The sequence below is a fragment of the Danio aesculapii genome, chromosome 16 (assembly GCF_903798145.1).
Source record: "Danio aesculapii chromosome 16, fDanAes4.1, whole genome shotgun sequence".
Classification (NCBI taxonomy): Eukaryota; Metazoa; Chordata; class Actinopteri; order Cypriniformes; family Danionidae; genus Danio; species Danio aesculapii.
This window is the reverse complement of record NC_079450.1, coordinates 47,978,824-48,005,687: the sequence shown is the minus strand read 5'-3', so window position 1 is coordinate 48,005,687 and position 26,864 is coordinate 47,978,824. Positions and strand designations below refer to the sequence as shown.

At 37.4% G+C, this 26,864-nt stretch overlaps 1 protein-coding gene across 1 annotated transcript in view; it reads right to left on the bottom strand.

Moving 5' to 3' along the window:
- Nucleotides 1-26,864, bottom strand: part of snrka (SNF related kinase a) — an 82,903-nt gene that overhangs the window by 32,232 nt on the left and 23,807 nt on the right. Inside the window, exon 3 of the mRNA XM_056475140.1 lies at nt 7,067-7,208. Within this exon, the coding sequence (XP_056331115.1) occupies nt 7,067-7,208 (142 nt within the window). The remainder of the gene's footprint in view (nt 1-7,066; nt 7,209-26,864) is intronic.

Below are 26,864 nucleotides of genomic sequence, written 5' to 3'. Positions count from 1 at the left end.
ACTGGTTAAACTATGCTACTCTAAAGTCACGCTGACGCAGCTTTGAACAACCGACTCGACACCTTTGTAATAGGTCCCAATCAGTCACCTTTACAAAGACAACACCTAACATTCATTTCATTCCAAGAGTTCTTTGCATACAAGAATAACTGATCTCTCCGCATATAAAGGTGAAGTCAAAATTATTCGATTTTTGTTTTCTTTAAAGGGGTGGTACACTACAATATCATATTTTAAACTTTAGTTGATGTGTAATGTAGCTGTGTGAACATAAACAACATCTCTGAAAGTAAAAATGCTCAAAGTTGAATGCAAAGGCAGACATTGGTTTTTACAGAGTTAGCTTAGCAAAGCCTATAATTAACGAATTTTAGGGACTACAAAAAAATACTTCCGGGCCTTGTGTGATCACAAACGTACTTTTACCGCGCACACACACTGCGCAGCTAAGGGGCGTGGCCAGAGCTTCTTCTGTTTCTGTATTTTGGCTTCCAAAGGCCACGACATAAAGACAGAAGTGCTTACAGTTCAATAGTAATTATGTTCCAAAGAATTATAAAATACATAGCAAGCATGATTCGACAAAACACAGCTTCCAGAATCTCTCCCAGCTCAGTGCTGGTTTCGGTTAAAATCTCCTCAAAGAAGGAGCTGTAAGTGTTTTTATTTGTTAAAACTGATTAAGACATGCACATTGTCTAGCCTTAATGGTATGTTGTAGCAAAGATGTAAACAATGGAAAATGCTGTTTGGCATCACTAACGATTTAGCTACAAATTCATATTTATCAGTCAAACAGCTGTAAACTCACACACACACACTTCACCAGTGCGTGCGTGTCTCTCTATAGGCAGCTTTTCTGTGCGTTTTACATCTCAGATAAAGAGCTCGCAAAAGATATGTAAACGATTCATATAACTAACACATGCATATTCCAAATACATGTGAAAGACGTCATGTAATGCGTTAAGTTAAAAAAAAATACAGGATAGCTCGCCTAACTCATGTAGCAGCAGAAAAATAAATCAAGGCTCACATAGGTCGCATCCCACATCTAGTGCTTTATTCTTCTGTCAACAGTGTCATTGTAAATTACAGAAAATAACAATCCAAGCATGAGAGAAAAAGAAAAATAAATATCGGTCACACGCACATGCGCTTCTCGTTTTACACGCGTCTACAGACAATTCACACATACACAAACACAGACACACACAGATACACATAAAATGGCAAACTTTCTTAAGGGAGCCGCACCCGATTTTCACTCGTTACAGACGCTAGTCAGATTTTATTTTAGAGAGCGGGCATGAGATTGACTGACTGTTTACACAAAAAGCACGTGCTTGTACAGGCGTGACGTGGAGCCGATCCGCGAATCGCAGCACATTATGACAAATAGCCAATCAGAGTCACTTGAGGGTGGGTCTTTCAGAGGATCTAGGAAATATATCAGTTGTTTTCATGTTAGCTGAGTAGCTGTGTATAATCAAAGTGAGATTTATGAAAAAATTACGTGATTTCCTTCAGGTGAAACATGAGCACACATTGCTTTGCATCTTATTATTACAACCAAGCCTTAAAATTACATTCTGGACCACCCCTTTAAAAATATTTACCAAATTATGTTTAACAGACCAAGGAATTTTTCACAGTATTTCCTATAATATTATTTCTTCTGGAGAAAGTCTTATTTGATTTATTTCAGTTTTAATTTTTTTAAAAAAATCCATTTTAAGGTCAATATTATTAGCTCCCTTAAGCAATATTTTTTTCGATAGTCTACAGAAACAACTTTTATACAGTGACTTGCCTAATTACACTAACTTGCCTAATTAACCTAGTAAAGCCATTAAATGTCAATTTAAGCTGAATACTAGTACCAATTATGTACTATCATCATGGTAAAGATAAAAGAAATCAGTTTTTAGAAATGAGTTAAAACTATCATGTTTAGAAATGTGTTCAAAATAATCTTCTTTCCATTAAACAGAAAATGGGGAAATAATAATTCAGAAGAGCTAATAATTCTGACTTCAACTCTATGTAGAAATATTTACCGCTGGTTAAATAGGGTTTGTCTTTGTGCTAAACCATTCAGCTAATTTCCAGCGTGCATTGTGATACTTTTAACAGGCCAACAATGGCATCCTGCAGAGAAACAGCGTCACGACCCAACACATTTCCTTACCCTGCCGCACAATTTCCACCTGGCTCTCCCTAAAAGTGATAATGACAGGAAGTCTGCAGCACCAGAATCACACATCCTAACTTTGCTGAAGTGTTTTGGTGCTTGAAATTACGAAAGACTGTGAAGATCAGGAAACTATTTCTGTAAATACCAAAAGAAAGCACAAAAGGCGTGCAAATAACAGTCATGCAGAGACTAGAGCTAAGTGTGATTGATACAACTAAATTATACATCCATGATTGATAGGATTGAGGCTTATGTTGAACTATAAGAATATCAAAACCTAAATGAATAAAATATTTTTTAAATAGAACTATAAGATTTCATCTGATTTATAAATTATATTCATAATCGCAATATACACTCAGCGGCCACTTTATTAGGTACATCTTACTAGTAAAGGGTTGGACCTGCTTTTCCTTCAGAACTGCCTTAATCCTTTGTGGCATAGATTCAACAAGGTACTGTAAATATTCCTCAGAGATTTAGCTCCTTATTGACATGATAGCATCATGCAGTTGCTGCAGATTTTTCAGCTGCACATCCATGAAGCGCATCTCCCGTTCCAGCACATAACAAAGGTGCTCTATTGGATTGAGATCTGGTGACTGTGGAGGCCATTTGCGTACAGTGAACTCATTGTCATGTTCAAGAAACCAGTCTGAGATGTGTGCTTTATGACATGGTGTGTTATCCTGCTGGAAGTAGTCATCAGAAGATGGGTACATTATGGTCATAAAGGAATGGACATGGTCAGCAACATTACTCAGGTAGGCCTTGGCGTTGACACGATGCTCAAATGGTACTAATGGGCCCAAAGTGTGCTAAAAAATATCCCCCACACCATCACATCACCACCACCAGCCTGAACCATTTATACAAGGCAGGATGGATCCATGCTATCATGTTGTTGACGCCAAATTCTGACCCTACCATCCGATTGTCGCAGCAAAAATCAAGACTCATCAGACCAGGCAACGTTTTTCCAATCTTCTATTGTCCAAATTTGGTGAGCCTTTTTGGTGTGAATTACAGCCTCCGTTTCCTGTTCTTAGCTGACATGAGTGGCATCCGGTGTGGTCTTCTGCTGCTGTAGCCCATCTGCCTCAAGGTTCAGCGTGTTGTATGTTCAGAGATGCTAATCTGCATACCTCGGTTGTAACGAGTGGTTATTTGAGTTGCCTTTCTATCAGCTCGAACCAGTCTGGCCATTCTGGCATTAACAAGGCATTTATGCCCACAAAACTGCCGCTCACTGGATATTTTCTTTTCTTCAGACCATTCTCTGTAAACCCTAGAGATGGTTGTGCATGAAAATCGCAGTATATCAGCAGTTTCTGAAATACTCAGACCAGCCCATCTGGCCCAAACAACCATGCCATGTCACTTAAATCACCTTTATTCTGATACTCGGTTTAAACTGCAGCAGATCGTCTTGACCATGTCTACATGCCTAAATGCATTCAGTTGCTTCCATGAGATTGGCTGATTAGAAATTTGCATTAACGAGCAGTTGGACAGGTGTACCTAATAATGTGGCCAGGAGGTGTATATCGCAGCAAAACAAATTATCGCAAATTCATATTTTTCCAATATTGTGCAGACCTACTCCTGATTGTGAAAATTCCTGTCAAAAAGACTGATATTATACAAAAATATGATATTTGACAAACGATTCAGCTTCAGCTTTACACAAAATTAACCATGATAAATCATCATGAGATGTAGTCAATTTCACCCTGCACCCGAATGCCCTAATCAAAAACAAAAAATATGAATAAAAATAAAAGTTGTAGAGATAAATACAAACAACAAATTACAAATAAATGTCTGTTAAAATGATGGCATGTCTTTTTGGAGCAGACTGCATGAATGTGTGAGTCCCGCGCTGTTTCTTTTGTGAACAGACTTCCTATTTCAGCAAGGATTTAAGCAGAGTCTAATTTTAGCTGCTGGCAGTAGTTCTGAAAGATGTTAATGCTAAACATGTGTGCTCACAAAGCCTGGACAAAGAAACACACTGGCCTGACATGCAAGTTCCCGAGGACAAACCGCAAGAGACAGCTAGCAGCGTGAACTAAATGACACAGTTTGGAGTAGCAGGAGGGGGAGAATAAAAAAAATGGTGAACGAATGAGAGAGGGTTAGTACTGGCTTCTGTAAAGATGCCTAAAGCTTGTCGGTTACATAACAGTGTTGTTTGACACCATATGGTCAGTCTGGCCACAGCAGCCATTATCGCATTTAACACAAACTCTGACTCCTGGTAAACTAAGCACTTTGGCACCTTAAGGACACATCAGGTCTCATTGAATTTACGTGATGCACGTCACATCAAAAAAATAAAAATGACTTTCATTTGTCATGATTTTCAATAGCCAGTATTTTATCTTTTAATAAATTTTTTATTATAATTTGCTCCATTTAAAGGGCTCCATATTGACCCCTTTTACAAATTGTAAGATAAGTCTTTGGTGACAGCTCAAAAAACGTTTTAAACCTGTTAAACTCATTCTTGAGGTGCAGCTGATCACGGAGAGTTGGAACAGATCTTTTAATGCCAGTTTCTTTGTAAATCCTGTTCTGTGGACATACGTGTTTATATATGGAGACATGTTAATACATGCTTGTCAATTAACTCAGTGGGCGGATAAAACTGCAATACGTCACTCATGTTGCAGTTTCCTACGTGCATTTTTGCAACTATGGCTCAATGTTATAATAGTCTTGGATTTTTAATTAGTTTTAGTTTAGTTTTTATTTCATTTTGACCTTTTGTTTTCAAACTGAATTAGTTTTAATTAGTTTTTAGAGGGAGATTTACTAGTTTTAATTAGTTTTTAGAAGTAGATTTACTAGTTTTATTTAGTTTTTAGAGGGAGATTTACTAGTTTTAATTAGTTTTTAGAAGTAGATTTACTAGTTTTAATTAGTTTTTAGAGGTAGGGTTTACTAGTTTTTATTAGTTTTGCTTTTTGAAATTACTTCGTTTTAGTTTAGTTTTCATTAGTTTCAGTGTTAGTTTTAGTTTTTAGTTTGCTGTTTTTTTTGTAAATTAGAATGCTCGTTAGGTGCAAGATTTAAAATCATACGAATAAAAACTCAACCAAAGATAGGCTACATTTTTTTGACACAAGAACACTACCATCTACCCATCCTCAAATTCAAGTACAACAGCCCACAAGACAGCAGCCTCAAGTAAAATATGTGTGCAAGGCTGCTTATGAGGTTAGATACGCAGTAGTGGAGGGGAAGTTCAGCTCTTTAACGCAAAGCAAACTTTTTGTGACAATCTTCACAAAAGTTTGGACTCCAATACAAACTGTATTGTGTATATTATAGAACTGAAACTAAAATTATGGCAAAAACGTCCTTCGTTTTCTTTTTTGTAAATTTATTTAATACATACTGAAAGTCTTTTAGAAGTAAATCTATTTACTTGGCTGTGCCAGTTTTACAACAGGTGTTTGACCTATACAGCACCTCAGCATCTGTAATCCTGATGCCATTGGTCTAATCAAGCCGGTTCTTCTCCAGTCATCCTTGCTGTTACTCCCACAAAAACAATGGCTGGACACGACAGTGATGGTGACGGTGATGGTGTTTTAACTGGCTGAAATTATGATTGCTGACTACATAATTTTGATATATTAAGTCCAAACTTAAGATTGTCACAAAACATTTGGTTCGTGTTAAGGATCCAACCTTCCCATCACAACTGGGTATCTAATCTCATAAGCAGCCTTGCACACATATTTTACTTAAGGCTGCTGTCTTGTGGGCTGTTGTATTTAAATTCGAGGATGGATAGAGGGTAGTGGTGTATGGCAGTGTTCTTGTGTCAAAAATTTAGTATATCTTTGGTTGAGTTTTTATTATACAAAATTTATTCTGATGATTTTGAATCTTGCACCTAACGAGCATCCTAATTTACAAAAAACATCAAACTTAAAACCAACACTGAAACTAATAAAAACTAAACTAAAACTAAGCAATTTCAAAATATAAAAACAAATAGAAATCTGCCTCTAAAAACTAATTAAAACTAGTATTGATTTGATATCTATATTAGTTCTAGTTTTTTTTTTTACTATTTTTTATTTAAAACGTTTTTTTATTTCGGTATATAACGAATTTTTTTTTTCAATTCTAGCTTTAATTTTTTCGTTCATTTTTGTTAACTATAATATCCTTGATGCAGTGAACATTTTGCAGTGAAAATAAGCCGCACGGCAACAATTTATGCACTCGCACAAATGCTAACAAATATATTTTGTGGTTAAATAAATAGGACTTTGGGAGCATATGTGACCAAACGGTCGCAATTTCGAGCCCTGCCTATATAATGTACAATGATCCCATGAAGTGACAAGATAGTACCCACTCTTTGATTGACACATTGAAACTCTTGTCTTCCGTTTTTGGAAAAAAAAAAAATTAAAGAGTTAATTTTTTTTTCACGTTAATGCCACAAACTATGCCACAAATGTAGTCAAATGAGGTTAACTTCTACTGTATATGCCTGTAACAGATGGAAACATAATTAAATAGTTACTGTAATTGTTTTAATGACACAATAATAGCCTACCAAAACAACAAAACGGCTAAATTTACAACCTTTTAAAACAAGTGACAGAAAACAAAGTCAAGTATGACAGATATTTAGATTCCAGGAAGGTTAACCTGATTCTGTCTGAGGTGGCTTATTAACATCCATGTCAACAGTACTGTGTCTAGCTTTCTAGATAATGAATGTACAGTGAAAGCCTCCATGAAGCCATTGTGTCTCAATAGCCTAAAGAAAAAAAGTCAACATTTAAGCTGCATGAAATGCCAGAGATGAAGACTAGGGCTGAGGTTAAAGCAGCGACTTACTCTTTGCAGGCATTGGAGACGTGGGCAGGTACAGTGTATTTGCAGTCCATAATCATAGTGAGGGTCTCGCTGTCATTGGCCTCCTGGAAGGGGGGCTGACCGCAGACCAGCATGAAGAGGATGACCCCAAGACTCCAGATATCTGCAGGAAAGAGGGTTAAACATTCCATCAGTTTTCCAACAGACTTTTTCAGTCAGTAAAATGCTGAAGAAACAAAGTATCTATACAGAGCCTTTGTTGCCTCAGGAAAGCAGAATAAAATAAGCTCAAATGTAACACGTAACGCAGAATTTTTGGTTGACATCTTAAACTGCTTCAAGGTAAGTATGTGTGCATGTCAAAGTCTACAAAGATTCATTGAGAAGCATAAATTTGGCAAGAGAGCAACGTTGGGCACATTATTTGTGTTTCAGTACTGGTTTAGGCTTCTCGATTAATCATTCGTGTCTGCTTATTTTCCCCCTATGGTGCTGTGAAACTTTTACGTAAGTGGTTTTGTCGTGGATGTAATTTCAAACAAACATTATGCTTTTGGTTGTTTTGATATTTTCTGTCAGAAGGCAGAAAAATATGAACGGTTTACACATAGGTTGGAATCCTAACCGATTTAGACAAACTTTTGACAAAAAAAAAATGTCATTACTGAAGATGCACACATAGAAAACATGATTCAGTTTGAAATTAGTGCTAACATTCTAATTTGTTTGTAAAATGTACCATGTATGAACGTGATTTTAAAGGATTTGTTCATCCCAAATTAAACTTATTTTGGACCCTTTTCACAGCCATATCACCTTGCAGCCCAAGACTGGTTACTCACTGAAGCTAAGCAGGGCTGAGCCTGGTTGGTACCTGGATGAGAGACCACATGGGAAAACTAGGTTGCTGTTGTAAGTGGAGTTAGTAAGGCCAGAAGGGGGCGCTTAACCTGTAGTCTGTGTGGGTCCTAATGCCCTATTATAGTGAAGAGGACGCTATAGTGTCAGTGAGCACTGTTGTATAAAACCAATTAAGTTACTGTTACCAGAGGTAGCATCAGAAATAGGGGTGGGGGAAATTTGATCCTTAAATGCAAAAAATTTAGAGGGCTTTTAATTAGCAAATAAAATAATTATTAGAAAGGTATACATTAGCTGAGCAGCATACACTGTAACAATGCAACAAGATTCATATAAATCCTAAAGAAATCCCATAATCAGTACCTAAGGTGATTGGTATGCTGCTGTTCAGCCATAAGAAATGGAACCCGTTTCTAAATTAGAAATTTCAGGTGACAGTTTGGATAAAAACTTCCGTTCATTGCATGTAGTGTAGGCTCACTTATCAGGCATGCTCGTTCGTATTGGTGCCGTCAATCTGGGAAGCTAAGCATGCTTAGAATCGTCAAAGGAGGGGCTGGGTGAAGAAGTGTTTTGAATTAAGAGTGCAATACCTAGTTCAACCACTGTGTGTCAATCTTACATACTGCACCTTTAAAATATAGTGTATGGAAGCGTTTTTTCTTCAATTTTGTTGAAGAGTGGACAGAGTGAATAATGTGGAATGTGTGATCGATTTGCCTTAATCAAGTGGAATTGGTCTCAAATAACTCAACTCAAGAAAAAGAATGTGTGTGAGGTTAAAAAAAAGTGGCACGTGTACACACGTGACAAGGTACAATCCAACATACTGAACCTTCAAGACAATGTCAGATCAATCAAATTTTGTGTTTACCTAGTTTTCTTAAATACAAACTTTTATCAATATTTGGGTGAAAGGAACTTACTTCCTTGAACTGCACTGCTCGATTTTATAGTGAAAACTGCTAGGCTAAGCATTTTGAAAGCAATGCAGTGAATCATATCACTGGAAACATTTGTCTGGGTAACTACAAAAGAGCGCAAAGTCAGTAAGCAACTCATTCATTGCTGTGTTTTTATTTTGTCAGTTATGAACCTCTGAAGTTTTATAAGCTGGCATGACTGGAGCCCAGAAACATGGATATCCTTAGAATAATTCATTAACCACTAAATACTGCAGGTATAGAGGTGTGAGACCACTTTCACTGATAACAGTTTTTTTGTAATAACGCAGCAAAGTATGAGTTGCTTACTGACTTTGCACTCTGGTGGTAAGCAGCATTAAAAAACAGAGTTTGGGAGAAGTGACCGAGCCCATTAGCAGACATTAAATCAATTTAGCAGTGTGGGTGGCCCACAGACTGAGAAAAATTAGCTTGTCGCAGCCAAAATCTGCCCCGTGAGCCCTGATTGTCAAAAGACATGGGAAGTAATTACCAAGTGCTACATAACGTTCAATAACCAAACAGCATTAAAATAAGCCACTGCATGAGCAGTTCGCAGTGGCATGCACTACTTAATATTAAATCAGAAATTGTAACTACAGCAGTAACTGACAGGAGACAGAAAGTTTAAGCAAAACTTCCATTAGCCTTTCAGTCTCTGGGGATGGCACCATAACTACGGTTTGCAGTAGCAAACCTCTTTAACAGTGCCATTTTATGAAATTGACAACACGTTTGAGAAAATGGAAGAGTCATGATTTCTTGTTCTAGCTCGCACAGATGGCAGGGGTGCATTTCTTGGAAGTAATGGGAGATGTTTTATCTGATAATGGCCCCTCGGAGAGCTTCAATCTGCTGTGGAGTGTGCAGCTGTACACCTGAGGCATCGAGCAGACTTAGATATGCACTGTGCCAGTGGCTCTGGACCGCTTTTCTCCCTGGTGAGACTATTTAGCTGTAATGACCTGTACACCCACAGGCCGTGGGTTCCGGTCTGACCACTGACAGGCAGATGGATCGGAAACAAATCCAGCCCAGCAAGTAGACATAGTATAGCCAGAGATCCTGCAGTAAGTCAATCTCTACAATTCACACCAGGGCAAACACACAGCATGATGCTAAATCATCTGACATGCTTGTGCAACCTTTGTCCTCTTTGATCTTTAGGTTTGTATTATAGAACTTATTGCCAGGGAACCTTGAAAGTTACATTACAGATTGCAGATTTTTTAAATGCTACTGAAAATTGGCTTTAACATTATTCACCCTCAGGCAATCCAAGAATTAGGCTAGGCTAATTATTTGTTGTTATAAACTAAGGGTCACCAAACTTGTTCCTGTGTGGGTGGGTGTTATGCAGAGTATAGCTCCAACCCTAGTCATCCACAACTGAACAAGAGCAAGCAGACGTGGATAAGCACTGTACCAGTGACTCTGGACTATTTGTCTCCCTGCTGGGACTGTTTAGTTGTAATAACCTGTACACCCATGGGCTGAAGGTTCTGCTATGAACAGTGACAGGCAGATGGATTGGAAACAAATCTAGGCCAGCAAGTTGACATAGTATAGCCAGAGATCCGGCAGTAAGTCAACCTCTACATTTCACACCAAGGTAAACACACAGCATTATGCTAAATTATTAAGAATTAGGTTAGGCTAATTATTTGTCATTATAAACCAATGGTCATCAAACTTGTTTCTGGGGGTTGATGTTCTGCAAAGTTTAGCTCCAACCCTAGACAAAACAACTGAACAAGAGCGAGCAGACGTGGATAAGCACAGTGCCAGTGGCTCTGGACTATTTGTCTCCCTGCTGGGAATATTCAGCTGTAATGACCTGTACACCCGAGACCAAGAGTTCTGCTCTAAACACTAACAGGCAGATGGATCAGAAACAAATCCAGCCCAGCAAGTAGACATAGTATAGCCAGAGATCCGGTAGTAAGTCAACCTCTACAATTCACACCAGGGCAAACACACAGCATGATGCTAAATCATGCTGATACGACCTTTGTCATCTCTGATCCCTAGATTTGTATTTTAGAACTAATTGATAAGGGCACTTGAAAGTTATATTACAGATTTTTTTATCACAACTGAAAATTTGCTTTTACTTTATTCACCCTTAGGCCATCCAAGAATTAGGCTAGGCTAATTATTTGTCATTATAAACCAAGGGTCACCGAACTTGTTCCTGGGGGGTGGGGGCTGGAGTTCTGCAGAGTTCAGCTCCAACCCCAATCAAACACAACTGAACAAGAGTGAGCAGACGTGAATGTGCACCGTGCCAGTGGCTCTGGACCAATTGTCTCCCTGCTGAGGCAATTCAGCTGTAATGACCAGTACACCCACGGGCTGCAGGTTCGGATCTGACCACTGATAGGCTGATGGATCAGAAACAAATCTAGCCTAGCAAGTAGATATAGTATAGCCAGAGATCCTGCAGTAAGCCAACCTCTAAAACTCACACCAGGGAAACACGCTAAATCATGCTTGTGTGACCTTTGTGACCAATGACTAATTGATAGGGGCACTTGAAAGTTAACTTACAGATTGCAGATTTTTTTTTCACAACTGAAAATTTGGTTTTACTTTATTCACCCTCAGGCCATCCAATAATTAGGCTAGGCTAATTATTTGTAGTTATAAACAAAGGGTCACCAAACTTGTTCCTGGGGGATGATGTTTTGCAGATTTTAGCTTCAACCCTAATCAAACACAACTGAATAAGAGCGAGCAGACGTGAATATGCACCTTGCCAGTGGCTCTGAACCATTTGTCTCCCTGGTGGGACTATTCAGCTGTAATGACCTGTACACCCATAAGCCAAGAATTTTACTCTAAACACTGACAGGCAGATGGATCGGAAACAAATCCAGCCCAGCAAGTAGATATAGTATAGCCAGAGATCCTGCAGTAAGTCAACCTCTACCATTAGAACACTAGGGCAAACACACAGCATGATGCTAAATCATCTGACAAGCTTGTGCAACGTTTGTAATCTCACATCTTTAGGTTTGTATTATAGAATTGACAGGGGCACTTGAAAGTTATATTACAAATTGCATATTTTTTTTAATCACAACAGAACATTTGTTTTTACTTTATTTGATAACAAAACCAAAAGATTCAGGAAAAGCATTGGTGTTTTGCTTTCGACAAAATAGCAGCTCTATGATGCAAGCAAACCGGGGTTGAGAAGGAAAAAAGATACAAATCAGTCGGGTGGGGGGGGTGATAGGGAAAGTACCCTTAGACTGTAAATAAATAACGGTTCAATTAAGCGTTTAAATTATGCATGCGGAATGGCCAACTTTACAGCAGAAAAAAGGGTGTTTACAGCCTGGTACAAAGAACGATTTTAGTTCATATAGCTATTATTACCCTTCATGACAACTGTGAGGGGGTAGATTTTTTTTATAACTCATCTGTTTCCTTTATATTAGGTTAAATTAAGTCTGCATAATTAAGGGCGTGACAACCTGAGTGACAGCTAGGTCTCGCTGTTCGCTGTCTCGACACTTCAGCTGATTCTGGCTAATTAGCTGCTGAGCTTGGAATATACATCGTCTTTTTGTTTTGGTTAATGTTTCTTTACACAGTTAATTGCCTTTGGGGATCATTTCCTACAATTATCAGATGATATGGCATGCTGTGTGCACTTAATTGCGCTCACAAACCGTTCAAGTTTCCTTCATCTCCCAGGTGAGTGAAGTTATATACTTATATACCATATCTATTAATGTATTTGTTTTATTTAAGATCACTTATCATTTGTTTTTCTTTAGACCTGTAAAGCAGTCCAGAATGTGACCGATTGATTAGCTGTAGCTCTAGAACAGTCGTCTGAAGCATTGTCATACAGTGTTATGCCTGGATTTCATCCATAGTCTTGCATTTACCAACACAGACTATATCTGAAGTGTTTGGAAGTAATTTGCGTTTTCTTCTTGTTGAAAAATGTAATAAGTACAATGTTTACTGGCTTGTATTACAACAGTGTTTTAAATGTCTAAACACTTTATTGATATAGTGTACAACCAAGCACATGTGGAAGGAACACAAACGAGTCACAGGTAATGAAGTATTGAGCGTTCTTCCAAAGTATTGTCTGTCTAAGCCAGGTCTAAGCAAAATGCCAGCAGGCGTCTGTAGCTCCGCTCACTCTCGGCCTCTTTGCCCTTGTTTGGTATCCCGCCGTGGGTGCGATGACATGCAAACAAAATTGTGACGGTTGGCTGCGCCTACTTGTAGCTTCTTTTGCAGTGTTCAGAAACCTATGGGTGACATCACGGATACTACGTCCATATTTTTACAGTCTATGGTCTGTACCAAACCAAAGGTGTGAAAGCACCCTAAAGCATAACAAAGAACACAAAATGAATAGCCATGGCTCCTGATTATATATCGAGGTCCATGTCTACGAAATAAAATAAACGTCATTTATAATATTACTCGCTGTAATCCACATTACATAAGTAATGTTTGTTTTGCCAAATCCACAATTCAAATAGAAATAATATTTTACAAAATTACAGATTATATTGTATTATTCAATCAAATAAATACATTAGACTTCTAGTAAGAAGATATTAGAAAATCCAATCTTTTGAAAAGGTAAATATCATCACTTTATATTAAATGCCCCTTCAAAAAATAAATCAATAAAAAATGGTCCAGCAGAAAACTGCTACATCTGTAGCAGAGAGGAAAAGCATTAATGTTTCAATGAACGAGTCTGATGTTCAACTCATCAAATCCAATGCAATTCAATCTTGTTTGTTTTGCCAAATCCACAATTCAAATAGAAATAATATTTTACAAAATTACAGATTATATTGTATTATTCAATCAAATAAATACATTAGACTTCTAGTAAGAAGATATTAGAAAATCCAATCTTTTGAAAAGGTAAATATCATCACTTTATATTAAATGCCCCTTCAAAAAATAAATCAATAAAAAATGGTCCAGCAGAAAACTGCTACATCTGTAGCAGAGAGGAAAAGCATTAATGTTTCAATGAACGAGTCTGATGTTCAACTCATCAAATCCAATGCAATTCAATCTTTACATGACATGAAAAGGCCTTTATTTAGCTGATAGCTTAATTCAGCCACTCAACACAGGACTATAATCACAGTAATCATCAAGTTATCAATAAATCATGCCATGCCTTTGCCTATTCGCCTGTGAAAAAATGTGAAAAAAGTTGACCACAAACAAAGCCACCAATACTCTCATCGAAATACTGACATCACAACAACAAAAAAGACTTTTAACGTCGAATTTTCACAGCCTTTTGGCACATCAAAAGGATCAATCTAAACAAAATAAATCTAACAACTAATTTCACCATCTGGGCACTTCAAATATGAATGCGACAGGACAATGCCTCAAACACACTCTGTCCAGACAAAGACTAATGGGGTTATGGCCAAACAAAGAGCCGCTTTAGAGTAAGAATACATCTGTGGTTCTCTGTCTGTCAGCTGTGGATGAACTTCAAAATGCAATTCCTATATAAAGAAACAATGGCTCTGTATGTGAAGTTTGCAGTAGTGCTGTTGCAAGTCATCAACAGATTCTGTGACTGGAGTGCTTTACTTTGTGTTAGGCCGTCAGATGCAACTCTATCTGCGGTTTCTTGTCACATTGCATTTGACAGCAGGGCTCTACAGGTCATTATGCAAAACCTGGCTTATTTTAACCTCAGGGCTGGACAATAGTCAAGCCTGGATGCATCTAAGGCCATTACACAACCTTGGGGCTAGAAACGCCTGCAATAAACATCAAATATTTACAACATAACGTAATCCAAGATCAATTTGCAAGCATGGTGTGCACACATACAGTCTATCCCATAGGCATTCTCAAATGGTTAATTTTAAAAGTGAATAAGAAATGAAAGTTTAATATAAAAATGAGACTATTTTACTGGTACATGTAACATAAAAACTGAAAATTCTGTTATCGTTTACTCACTCTTCACTTGTGCCAAACCTGTTTTTGTTTCTTTCTTCTGTTTAATACAAAATAAAATATTTTGATGAAATCTGGAAACCTGTTGCCACTGACTGCAATAATATTTGTTTTCCCTACTATGGAAGTCAATGATTACATGTTTTAGCTTTATACAGAATATATTATATTGTGTATAAATAATACATTCATAAAACGCTCATAAAATAGAATAAAGACACTCATAAAGGTTTGCATCCACTTGAGAGTGAGTAAAAAGTGAGTAAATATTTCATTTTGGGTGAACCTTCCCTTAAAAATAGATTTTACTTGTGAATTTGTTTTAAACTTTAACAGCTACTTGGCACTGATCTAAGTATTGCCACTATTGTATTATATAAATTCATCTTATATTTGACTAGGTTTGCATTGCTAATTAGATTTGTTGTTTTTTTAACGCTTCAAAACAATCTGCATTGAAAAAAGGCAAATTCTTACTGTACACTAACTGACAAAAATCCTGTCACCTACTATCCAGGTTTTATGAAAAACAAATAATAACTTGACTTCTAGTTGATCATTTGGTCTCAGAAGAGGCTTATATGAAAGGCAAAGGCCTCTAGATTACGCTTATTTTACCAAAATAAAATATGATCATGCCTTGATTTTTAATTATTTAATTAGGACAGCAAGGTCTGACTTTTCTTAGACAGAAGTCTTGTCACTTGTCACAGAAATAATGTACAGTACAGGATATAAAGTCAGGGTGCAGTGGAAAAAGAATGAATATTGGTATGACTCCCATGAGCTGCATCCATACATCTCTGCAATGTCTCAAATCACTTAGTCATCTGTAATGGAAAATAAAGTGTTCTTGCAGGTCTCCCAGAGTTTATCAAGTTTCTTTGGATTCATCTTCAATGCCTTCACCTTCATCTAACCCCAGACATGCTCCATAATGTTCATGTCTGGTGACTGGGGTTCCAATTGGTCTTCTGCAGTATTTGTGACGATTGGGTTGCAGTTCAACAGATGATTCATCAAATCTACCTTCTGCCACTTTTCCAAATGTTCAACTAGAAGTCAAGTTATTATTTGTTGCTCTTACAACTGGGATCAATGACAAGACTTATGTCAGGTAGTAACAATGACAATTTGCTAAGTTGACAGAAAAGTCTGTGGTTTGAGCTAATTTTCACCAATTGAAGATGTAGAATTGGCTTTTGGCAGCTCATGATTCATTGAATTTACAAATTGTTTTAGGCGAACAGTTGAAAACAATTTACATGGGCAGAATTTAAACAAACAAATAAATTTTAACTAAATTAATAAAATATCATTTGTGTAAATTCAGCCCATTTAAATATCACCATACACAAATAAATTACGTTATTCGTGTATAAATAGACGCGTGAACATTTTGAACATTTTAACCTCTTTTGTGCGTCAAAGTCGCTTCATTCGCACGTGAAACTAACTTCACAATAGAAGTGTAATTGCATCATGGGCAGGGTTTCTGTCTGCCCGGTGACTTTCGTTGGCTAACATGTTTTTTATCGAGAGATTAGCTGTGTTTCATGTGATTTAGAAAGATCGTATATTTGAAACAGCGTATATTTGTTTGGTGCAGAGTCCACTAGATCAGTTCTGAGGTGCACCCAACTCTGTGAGTTCATCAACTCCTCCAGAAACTATACCTGGATGATGGAGGCTTTCAGAGGTGCTTTAGACTGAGCCTAGGCCAGTTTGAGGAACTGTTGTTGGCAAGAGGATTATTATTATTATTACCCCTTGGGACAGCAACTACATCATAATCACATCCCTACAAGAGCAAGCTCCTGATTGGTTAATGTGGCCGATTCATTTGCGTGAATCACATCATTCAGGTGAATAGTGCTGCAGGATACCTATTCGGGTCTTTGCATTGACTTAACATGTAAATCACTTGTGCTTGACGATTCATTCACATCTGGTGTGAACATACCATTACTATTTGTCTCTGTGGTGGGAATTGGGCTTCAAGGGTTAGTTCCCCTAAAAATTAAAATTGTTATTATTAATTACTCACCCTCACGTTGTTCCAAACCCCTGAGACTTACATTCTTCTCCAAAACACAAATTAAGATATTTTAGGAGAATCTGAATATCATTAATCTAAAAAATTATTTTGTGAGCATATAAAACAAAAACTTAATGAGAGTGTGCTCTATACTGACACTAAGGAGAACAAACTGTTGAATAAAGTTATTTTTGTTTTATATGAATACAATTGTTTGTGTAATATTTCAATTGAAGCACCGAAAACAAAAGCTGTTTTGATCATTTCTTAGGTGTCTTTCTAGACATGGGATCTGGAATGAAATCACTGGATGAGTCGGGACCACTGCTTAAGAAGCTCTCGTATTTCATTCAAAACATCTTGATTTTTGTTCTGAAGATGAAAAAAATGCTTAGAACGACATAAAGTGGAATAATTATTGACAGAATCTTCATTTTTAGGTGAACCATCCCATTAAAATGCTGTATTGCCTTGTTGTGCCTTCATTTAAAAATTAATTGCATTGCATGTGTGCTATTAAAAATATACTTGTGTGTGCACATTAAACAAAGATAATGACTTTATTTAATGAGAGCATACCCTATAGACAAACTACCATGTTTGTAAACATTCAGGATGTGTGCGCAGCGAGGTTGCAGAAAAAAAAATGGGAGCGCTACCATTTACAGCGAGGGAATGACATCCGATGCGGTACAGAGTTTGTTATTGTATTAGAAATAAGTTATATTGATTACATATTATATATATTATTTACATAATGCTTTTAGCGTATTATAACAGCTTGTCACCCAGTGAAAAGCACAGTCATTCTGCAAAATTAATGTTAAAGTGAGTGGCGTTCACCAGACAGGTTCATTTGCGATTGCACCCTCCCAATGGATATTGGATAAGACGAAATGGCCAAGCATCCAGCCTGAAATATACAACTATCTCATTGAAACTCCAAGTAATTTTACAGGAGAGAAGTTAAAGGCCTACAAGTCTTTGAATGCCAACATTTTTGTTCTGTGTGGTCATGTGCAAGAAATAATGTTCCATGGTTACCAGATTCTAAACTTTGCAGTGCTAAAAACCAAGGTTCTGCCTAGCCAAAGACAAGGAAAAAAGACTGAGCTATACAAGGTCTGGGTAATCATCAACAAGCAAAACAACTGCATTCTGACAGCAAACTGCACCTTTACGGCAGGGTATCTGAGCTTACACATTTTTACGTTTCATTCTTAGCATTCAGTCTCCACAGTTTAATTAACCATATTTGACTGTTTTTGCTGAAATCATTGCTGCAATCAAAAACGAGTAATGTGTATGATTCAGCATAGCGTGAACTTACTTGATATAACATGAGTAGAGCATTTTTAATTAGGTCCTCACTCCATTCAGCTCCATTTTAGCCAAAGACGTCTGCAGTTGGCATTAAAAGCAATGTGGTGTATGGTAAAAGTTATGTTTTCCATTTTTGAATTTGGCATCCTACCGCACAACATGACATGTTTGCTATTGCAACTGGTCTCTTTTTGCAACCAGGAACTTGTGTGATGTCTTGTGTGACGTAGGTTGGTAATTGCTCTAAGGAGAACAATTTGTTGAATAAAGTTGATGTTTTTATTTTATCTGCACGCAAAAGTATTCTTGTAAGTTCATAATATTCCAACTAAACCAGTGAAGACACATGAACTGTTTTAATTATGTTTTGTTGGTGGCTTTCTGGACTTTGAATCAGTCAGGACCATTGCTGTCTATGGCGGATGAGGGAGCTCTCGTACTTCATCCAATATATCTTCATTTTAGTTCTGAAGATGAACGAAGGGGTTTGAAACAACCCAAGGTTGAATTATCATTAATAGAATCATCATTTTTGGGTGAACCATCCCTTTAAACTGCTCTTTTGACTTGATGTGCCTTCGTTTACAAATTAAAAAAAAAAATAAAATAAAAATAAACTGCATTGCGGCGGTGCATTGGCGCAGTGGGTGGCACTGTCACCTCACAGCAAGAATGTTACTGGTTCGAGCCTCGGTTGGGTCAGTTGGCATTTCTTCGGAAGACATATGCTCTTTGTGAGCACTACATATTTATTTATGGCTGTGAAAAATATACAAAAAAGTTTCAATCAATCCACTTAAAAATCTCCATAAATTTAAAATGATGTCACTGAAACTATCGAATGCTCTAGGACGTCTTTCAGAATGTATTAAGGGTTTCTATCTTTCATCTGTGTGAAAGTGTAAGCCTGCTTCGCTCATCCACATCCGTCATGTCTCCCACAGTTTTTCGGCATGCTGCTCTCCTGACTGCTGCATACATGCATAATGCGAGTGGAAATCAGCGTGTTAGACCTCTGGGGTTTTGTTGTAAACTAGAGCTCTCTATAATTCAAACGAGAAAAAGCTCACATGGAAAACTGCAGTGACCTAATATTCTCAACAATGAATCTGATTACTACAAGAAGGCTTTACTGTCTGCAAAAAATAAACTCATTTAAAAGTTAATGTAGATCCGGTTCAGCACCTCCGCTGTGGGAGATTTTAGAAGTAACTTTCATGTTGTCATGTTGAATTTGACAGTTGAGCTGTTATTAACCAGCACCGTGATGATGACATGTAACATGTCATGTGTTAGGGGTGTGATTTACATAGACATATTGATGCACATACACTGACTGGCCACTTTATTAGTACCGTGTTGGACCCCCTTTAGGCCAAAGTAACTAGTAAAGCATGCCTAATAAAGGGTTGCCTTAGTCCTTTGTGGCATAGATTCAAAAAGGTAGTAGAAATATAAAGGTCAGCATACTTCTGCCTTCTGTTTGTGTTGCTCTGCAAGAACACTTCTAAAATGCTAGCTGGAGGTGGGGCTTCTGTGTTTCTCAGAGTTGTTTCTTCACAGGTTTTTAAAGTTTAAACTGGAATTGCGAGAAATATTAACTTACTGTAGAAGTAGCTCAAACCCACTCATTCAAGCAAGAAAGAGATAGGAACTGGAATACGTACAATAACTTTAATTATAAACGTAAACAAAACAAAAGAATCCATCTGGAGCTCTTTCATGGGCATAGACAGCCTGATCTCACAATGAAACGAAACTACTTTACATTTTGTCAATCGAGTGGTTAATTCAAACAAGTTCAGTCAAGATTTTAATGTTTTTGTTTTTTTTACTTGTCGGGTTTTAGTTTTATTTATTCATTGTCTTTGTTCAAAGCTGGAGTTTCCAAAAAAGTGACGTGGCCCACTACATCGGTTAATGATTCTTCAACATCTTTCAGCTGAAATGGAGGTTTATAAACTCTGAAAGAAACTCCACTTTGAGTGCTGCGGCCTCTGATCTGATGCCCTCAAAAAGCTTGCGGGTGTCGTCTCCCTGTATCAAAGCAGCCATGCTCACTGCTTCCGTGTTTATCCTCCTCAATTATTTTAGTGTTCATTTTAGTATTTTCTTTTGGCATATTAGGTTGAGCACACGTTCACAATGACTTATTAATCTTGTGCAAAATATCAGATGCGCTTGATACGAATAGACAAATCTAATTAATCAAAATTACCTAAAGTAATATTCAGAGCAGAAACTTGTGACGTTGAGTGATCGCCGTGACCCACGGCGCAAGTCTTGCGCAAAATCATGCATTTTTACTTCTGCATGCTGTTTGTGTTTCTCTGTAATAACACTTCCGAAACGCTAGCTGGCAGTAGGTGTTTATGTTCCTCTGTGTCGAGTTTCTTTGTGGGTTTCTTTGTTTTTTCTGAACGCTACAAGTAGCTAAAACTCGCTACAAATGTTTCCATCAGGAGCTCCTTCACGGGACTTGAAACTTATAAACACTAGGGATGCAACGGTTCACAGTAAAAAAAAAATGTAATGCACCGTAGTCACGCGGACATACAGCAGGTCTGTTACTTCAGTCCCGCTTCTGCTAGGTGTTCTCCGCACCCAATCACTCCCACTATTCCTTCAGTTTGCCCAGTGTCTGTTAAGAACAGTTTTCTTCTCATGTACTGTTCCCGCTAAATTAAGAGAAGAGCCGAACGCTCTCTTTTTGCTTAAAATTCAATCACTACGATGGTGCAGATAAGTGAAATGGACCTCTCTGGAATTATAATTAAATCATAAAGAAATCATAAACAAAAATGCGTTGTTGCCTTGGTAATGCAAACAGAGGTAATCAATACTTTAAAAGTGCTCAATTATTAAGATGTGTTGACAATTATCATCTGCATAATCGGTGAGACTGTTGAGTCGAGATGTAAAATAGAAAAAGGGGAAATTTAAGCTTTTTCTCTTACTTTTCCTAAGCATTTTATTTGAACATACAATTTCCAAAATGCCCTAATTTTTAGGGGTGTCAAAATTAATTGTTTTTTCAGTGCACCGCGATGCAGACACGGACAATTTGGTTTCGGTTCAGTAATAATCATAACCGGTTATTATGTACTGATGTCATTTATCTCATATGCACTCTGTCAAGAGGGAGGCGAGCGCAGGTATTTACAACACTACAGGCGCCAACTACTTAAAAATTTCACTGTGTGTGTGTTTTCTGGAATGTCTTTCACTGGCACTTACAGCAAAGTCCCTATTTCTCTGCGATTGAGGGTATGAAAGTCCTCCATTTCTCTCTCTCTCTCACTGTGGCCCATTTCACCTGCTGGCGTGACTTTTCCTGTTGGCTGCTGGCGTGACTTTTCCTCCCCTCTCTTTTCCCCTATGCATTCCCGCAACTATACCTGTGCATTGTCGCGGGACCTGACAAGATTTCATGCAGCGTGGGAATAAATTTACGAATAAAGCGCGGCAGCGGTCGGTACCTCTGGTGTAATTTTAACAGGAGTGGGCGGTCTCACAATATTGCTCCCGAACGAGCAAGCACGCGTGGTGTGTGTGTGTGTGTGTGTGTGTGTGTGTGTGTGTGTGTGTGTGTGTGTGTGTGTGTGTGTGTGTGTGTGTGTGTGTGTGTGTGTGTGTGTGTGTGTGTGTGTGTGTGTGTGTGTGTGTGTGTGTGTGTGTGTGTGTGTGTGTGTGTGCGATGCTGTCTATGTTTGTGTATGTGTTTGAATGAGAGACAGTGTGATACTGTGTGTCCATGTGTGTGTGTGTTTATATAGACAGCTTGTTAGCCACCCCCCAAAATACAACACTGTGTATGGAAAGCATCGTCAGTGCACCGTGATGCACCAAAATATCGAATTGAGCCGAATAGATGGCATGATAATCGTAACCGAACCGTGAGACCTGTATAAGTTTCTACTAATTTTATTTAATTAATGCAAAAACAAGAAAATCTACAGTCATAGGTGTGAAGCTGTTGCATTGTCAGGTGTTTGTTAACCAATAAATATGTTTATTGTTCTTTGAATTGTTCTGTAGGCATTTTTTTTTAAACATAGCACAAACCGTACTGTACCGAAACTGTGACCCTCAAACCGTAATGCATACCGAACCGTGAGTAGATTGAACTGTCGCACCCCTAATCAACACTCGCTCCATCGGCCTTGCAGCTCTCAGCACCGCCCACGCTCGTCACCGCTCCTAAGCCGACCAATCACAAAGCTTGTGCTACGTGTCGTTGAGAGGTGCGCGTCAGCACTGGCATAAGCTGTGGCGAGGGCTATGTGACTGCACGAAGGCTGCAACCATATGTGTGTGCTTGACGCAAAGTATAAATCAGCCTTTACTCCGCCATCTACCGAAAGTCGCCCACTATAATGTTTTTTAATGTAAAACTATAAAAAAGGTGCTCTATTCTTGGTGGGATGGGAATTTGACAAACAGTGTCCTACCTGGCCAAAATATGGGAGAAATCTGTGGGAACTGAAAAAAAAAAATCCACAAAACAGATCACTTTTGTGTTTCACTTAGCAATCGTGGGATCACAAAATCCTGGAGGTTGTGATATTATACTTGCATTCATGGAGATTGAGCCAGGGAAAACATTGGATGAGCACACACAAACTGGCCTATATTTGTCTCACTGAGCCTGGCAGCAAGACAACATTTCCTAATAGAGTGGGACACATCAGTACCCCTACACCTGGAGTCTTGTTCTTGTGTGCCGGTGTCAAGTCAGATGAGGGATCTGAATAAGAGCACATAGTTTCTGGAAAACCGGACACACCTGGTTCAACAGCGGTAGCAGGTGTTACCATAGCGACCAGTGGACTGTATTAATAGCCCTCTGGGTGGACTTTATAGTACACCTGTCTCAAAAAAAAAAATCACGAAAAGAGGGCAGTCTAAACATAGTTCCTTCATTTCCTTTAATCCATCTCTCAAATTCAGTTCCGTCTCTCTTCTATAAAGTTTCAGCACTGTAAAGTAGAAGATGGTGATATGGGAGGAGAAGAGGAGGTAGAAGACACAGTCCACAGCCATCCCCTAGTTGTGAAGCCTCTGCAGCAAAAGTGATGGGACTACATAAGCGTGCAGGCAGCATATGTGCCTCGCTGGTGCTTTAATTAGTGATTGGGGATTAGTCACTTGGCAACTTTTACTGGTGAAATAACTGCACCAGCTCTCTCCAGTGACCAGCTTCAGACGTCCCATAGAGGAGCAAAAAAAGTATGCACCATTTAATCTTCTAAACCATGTGTAAAGAGTCCTTCAATGCTAACTAGCCTAATGCAGATGAATGATGTTCCAAGGTTTTCCAAGTCATTATTCAAGTAAACAGTCAACAATGATAAATAAATTAAAAGCAGGAAGTGGTTATCATTTTCCTATGCCAATATTGTTGCTTTATTAATATTAATGACATAACAGACAGGGGGACAAGTCTGTTTGCCTAATGCAGTGATCCGTTTTGACAGTTCACATGGATACCTCACAAGATAAGAATTTGTATATGACTGTTCACACGCACCGCCGTAAGGCATACCGTAAGCAACAGACAGTCTTTACAGAGCAGGAATTGATAGTTTGAATGCAGCCGCCTGTCAGACAGACAGTAGCTCAAATGTCTGTATTCTGAACTTCCTGTGAAATAATGTTACTTATACCATAAATAGAATTAAAATTAAACGGACATTTGTCTTCAATAATAAATTACAATTTTAATACAATAACAGTAAATAGTTGAAGTGCCACAAGCTCATTTTTTTACATTGATAAAGTAGTATTGGTATTTTGACGGTTAGTCTGGATCAGTATCCATCAGCATTAAGGGATAAGTTTACAGTTATTTGGTTGGTTGTTTAATAGTTTATTTTTTTGGTTGTCTTTTTTGTTTATTCGGTTGGTTGGTTGGTTGTTTAACTGTTTTTTTGGTTGGTTGTTTAATCGATCGGTTGGTTGGTTGTTTAATTGTTTGGTTGGTTGGTTGTTTATTTGGTTAGTTGGTTGGTTGGTTGGTTGGTTGTATAATCTGTTGGTTGGTTCTTTAATCGTTTGGTTGGTTGGTTGGTTGGTTGTTTAATCGTTTGGTTGGTTGATTGGTTGGTTGTTTAATCAGTTGGTTGGTTATTTAATCGTTTGGTTGGTTGATTGGTTGGTTGGTTGGTTAATCAGTTGGTTGGGTCTTTAATTGTTTGGTTGGTTGGTTGTTTAATCAGTTGATTGATTGTTTATTCGATTAGTTGGTTGATTGTTTAATAGGTCGGTTGGTTGTTTAATCTGTCGGTTGGTTGGTTGGTTGTTTAATCTGTTGGTTGGTTGTTTAATCTGTTGGTTGTTTGGTTGTTTAATTTGTTGGTTGTTTAATCGGTTGGTCGGTTGTTTAATCGGTTGGTTAGTTGGTTGTTTAATCGGTTGGTTGGTTGTTTGTTTGTTTAATCGGTTGGATGGTTGGTTGTTTATTCGGTTGGTTTGTTGGTTAGTTAATCGGTTGGTTGTTTATTCATTTAGTTGGTTGGTTGTGTATTCATTTGGTTGGTTGGTTGTTCATTGATTCATTCGTTTGGTGGGTTGGTTAAATAGTTTATAAAACTATAATTATGTAATTATGTTTAGAAATGTGTTGAAAAAACTTCATTCCATTAAACAGAAATTTGGGGAAAAATGTACAGGGGGCCAATAATTCAAAAGGGCTTATAATTCTGCTGACAAAATATACTCAATTTTTTTATTTATTCAAATTGTTATACTCTGTTTCAGCTTAATACTTTTGTTTCAGCTTGTTTATTACTAAATAAAAATAGCTGTATTTGTTTTTAATGCTGTAGCATCAATCTAGCATTGGTATCGTATCGAAGTCAAAATGTTGGTATCGTGACAACAATAATATAGTGTACGTGCAATTTTATGATGCTCTGATGAAAGACAGCTCTAGATAAAGTCATTTATAGCAGGTGTGAGACGCTCTAGGAGGTAAACCTGAAATCTGAGAGCATTCACACACAAGCTGCACTTCAGCCATTAGCCTTCAGACGTGTCTGTGCCTCATTTACTGCCTTTGGTGTTGGTTTCAGATGACTGAATGGCCAGAGATCTAGATAGCCACACACGCACGTATGCATACACAGAAGACCAATACAAGCTGGAAAAAACAAAAGACTTTCCTCTTCCAACTAATCAAAGGGAACAAGTGGTGATGCAGCACTTTAAGTACTCTGGTGAAATATGCCATTGCCTACACTCAAAAAATGATGTTTGCTGTTTGTTCAAACTACTTAATTAAACTGAGCTGAAACAACAGTCTTTTTAGCGTGACAACTTAATTGTTTTATGTTTAATACACTTAAATTTGTAAAAACTGATAAGTAACTTAATTCCTTCACATTGTCCCAATCAATTGTGTGGAACCCATCATTTTTTACATTGTAGTTGCTCAGACTCAGTATATTCTTGTTGACAAAACTCAATTTTGAAGCAGAGTAATACCAAACTGCTGTGTTCGAAACAAATTAAATGACTTGCAAACTCTACCATTATATCGCTAATAAAGCAACCAACCAAAGCCAAGACTGAATTTACACACATCCTTGTTCTTGTCCTGGAATTCAGTTAGCATTTCCGATGTTTAGATGTGCATGCAACAAATGGAACAAATGTAAACACTGCAGAGCCACTGCAGAAAACATGAAAAATAAATATAAAAATCTTATAAATATTTAAGATTACAAGGACATGATGTTGATGCAACGAAGTCACTAGTATACGGAGAACACTTAATTAACAACAACTTGTTATACATGCTTCTGTGATCCCATTTAATTATATGGGGTCAAAAAATAAATGCAATATTTTAGACATAAGCGCTTATTTGATTAGTCAGAGGAATGTATGTGACTCCTGAACCCCATAATAAAAGCCCTGGAATTACATTAGAGCAAAAAAATAAATGCATGCATAGTTAAACAAACAGTGCTGGACAAATATTACAATCTATTCTTGTCATTAGAGAGTGTCTGTAGACATTTCACAGTACTCTTAAACAACAGGATAATAATAATAAAAAAGAAGAATTAACCAAATTAGACTATAATATAATATGTATTGTAATATAATATAATATAATACAATACAATATAATATAATATAATATAATATAATATAAAACAGTTTACATTTTTTGAAATTCCCAGGAATTTTCCATTTATTTACTGTTAAGAATTAACCGATATGAGTTTTTTTGGGGCCGATGCAGATACCAATATCAGGGAGTAAAACAAAACAGATAACAATATATCGGCCAATATTCTTTATATGCATATTAAAAGTACGGTAGCAGTCAAAATTCTATTTGAGTGTCAGAATTTTTGACTGATACTACATACAAAATACAATATATACATAAACATAATATTGTATATAAATGAATAAATGGGCCCTATCATACACCCGGCACAATAAGGCACAAGACGTGTAGGGCGCGATTTGCTGGTCTGAAAAGAGCTCCATATAAATAAATAAAAATAAATAAAGGATTACAATTTTACAAAACATTTTATTTTCCACATAAATATAAAAACCACTACCTCAATACTTCATCTTGGGGGGCTTTTTTTAGTTTATTCAAGACAATTTGCATTTGTATAATGTTGTTATTATTATTAGCAGTATTATT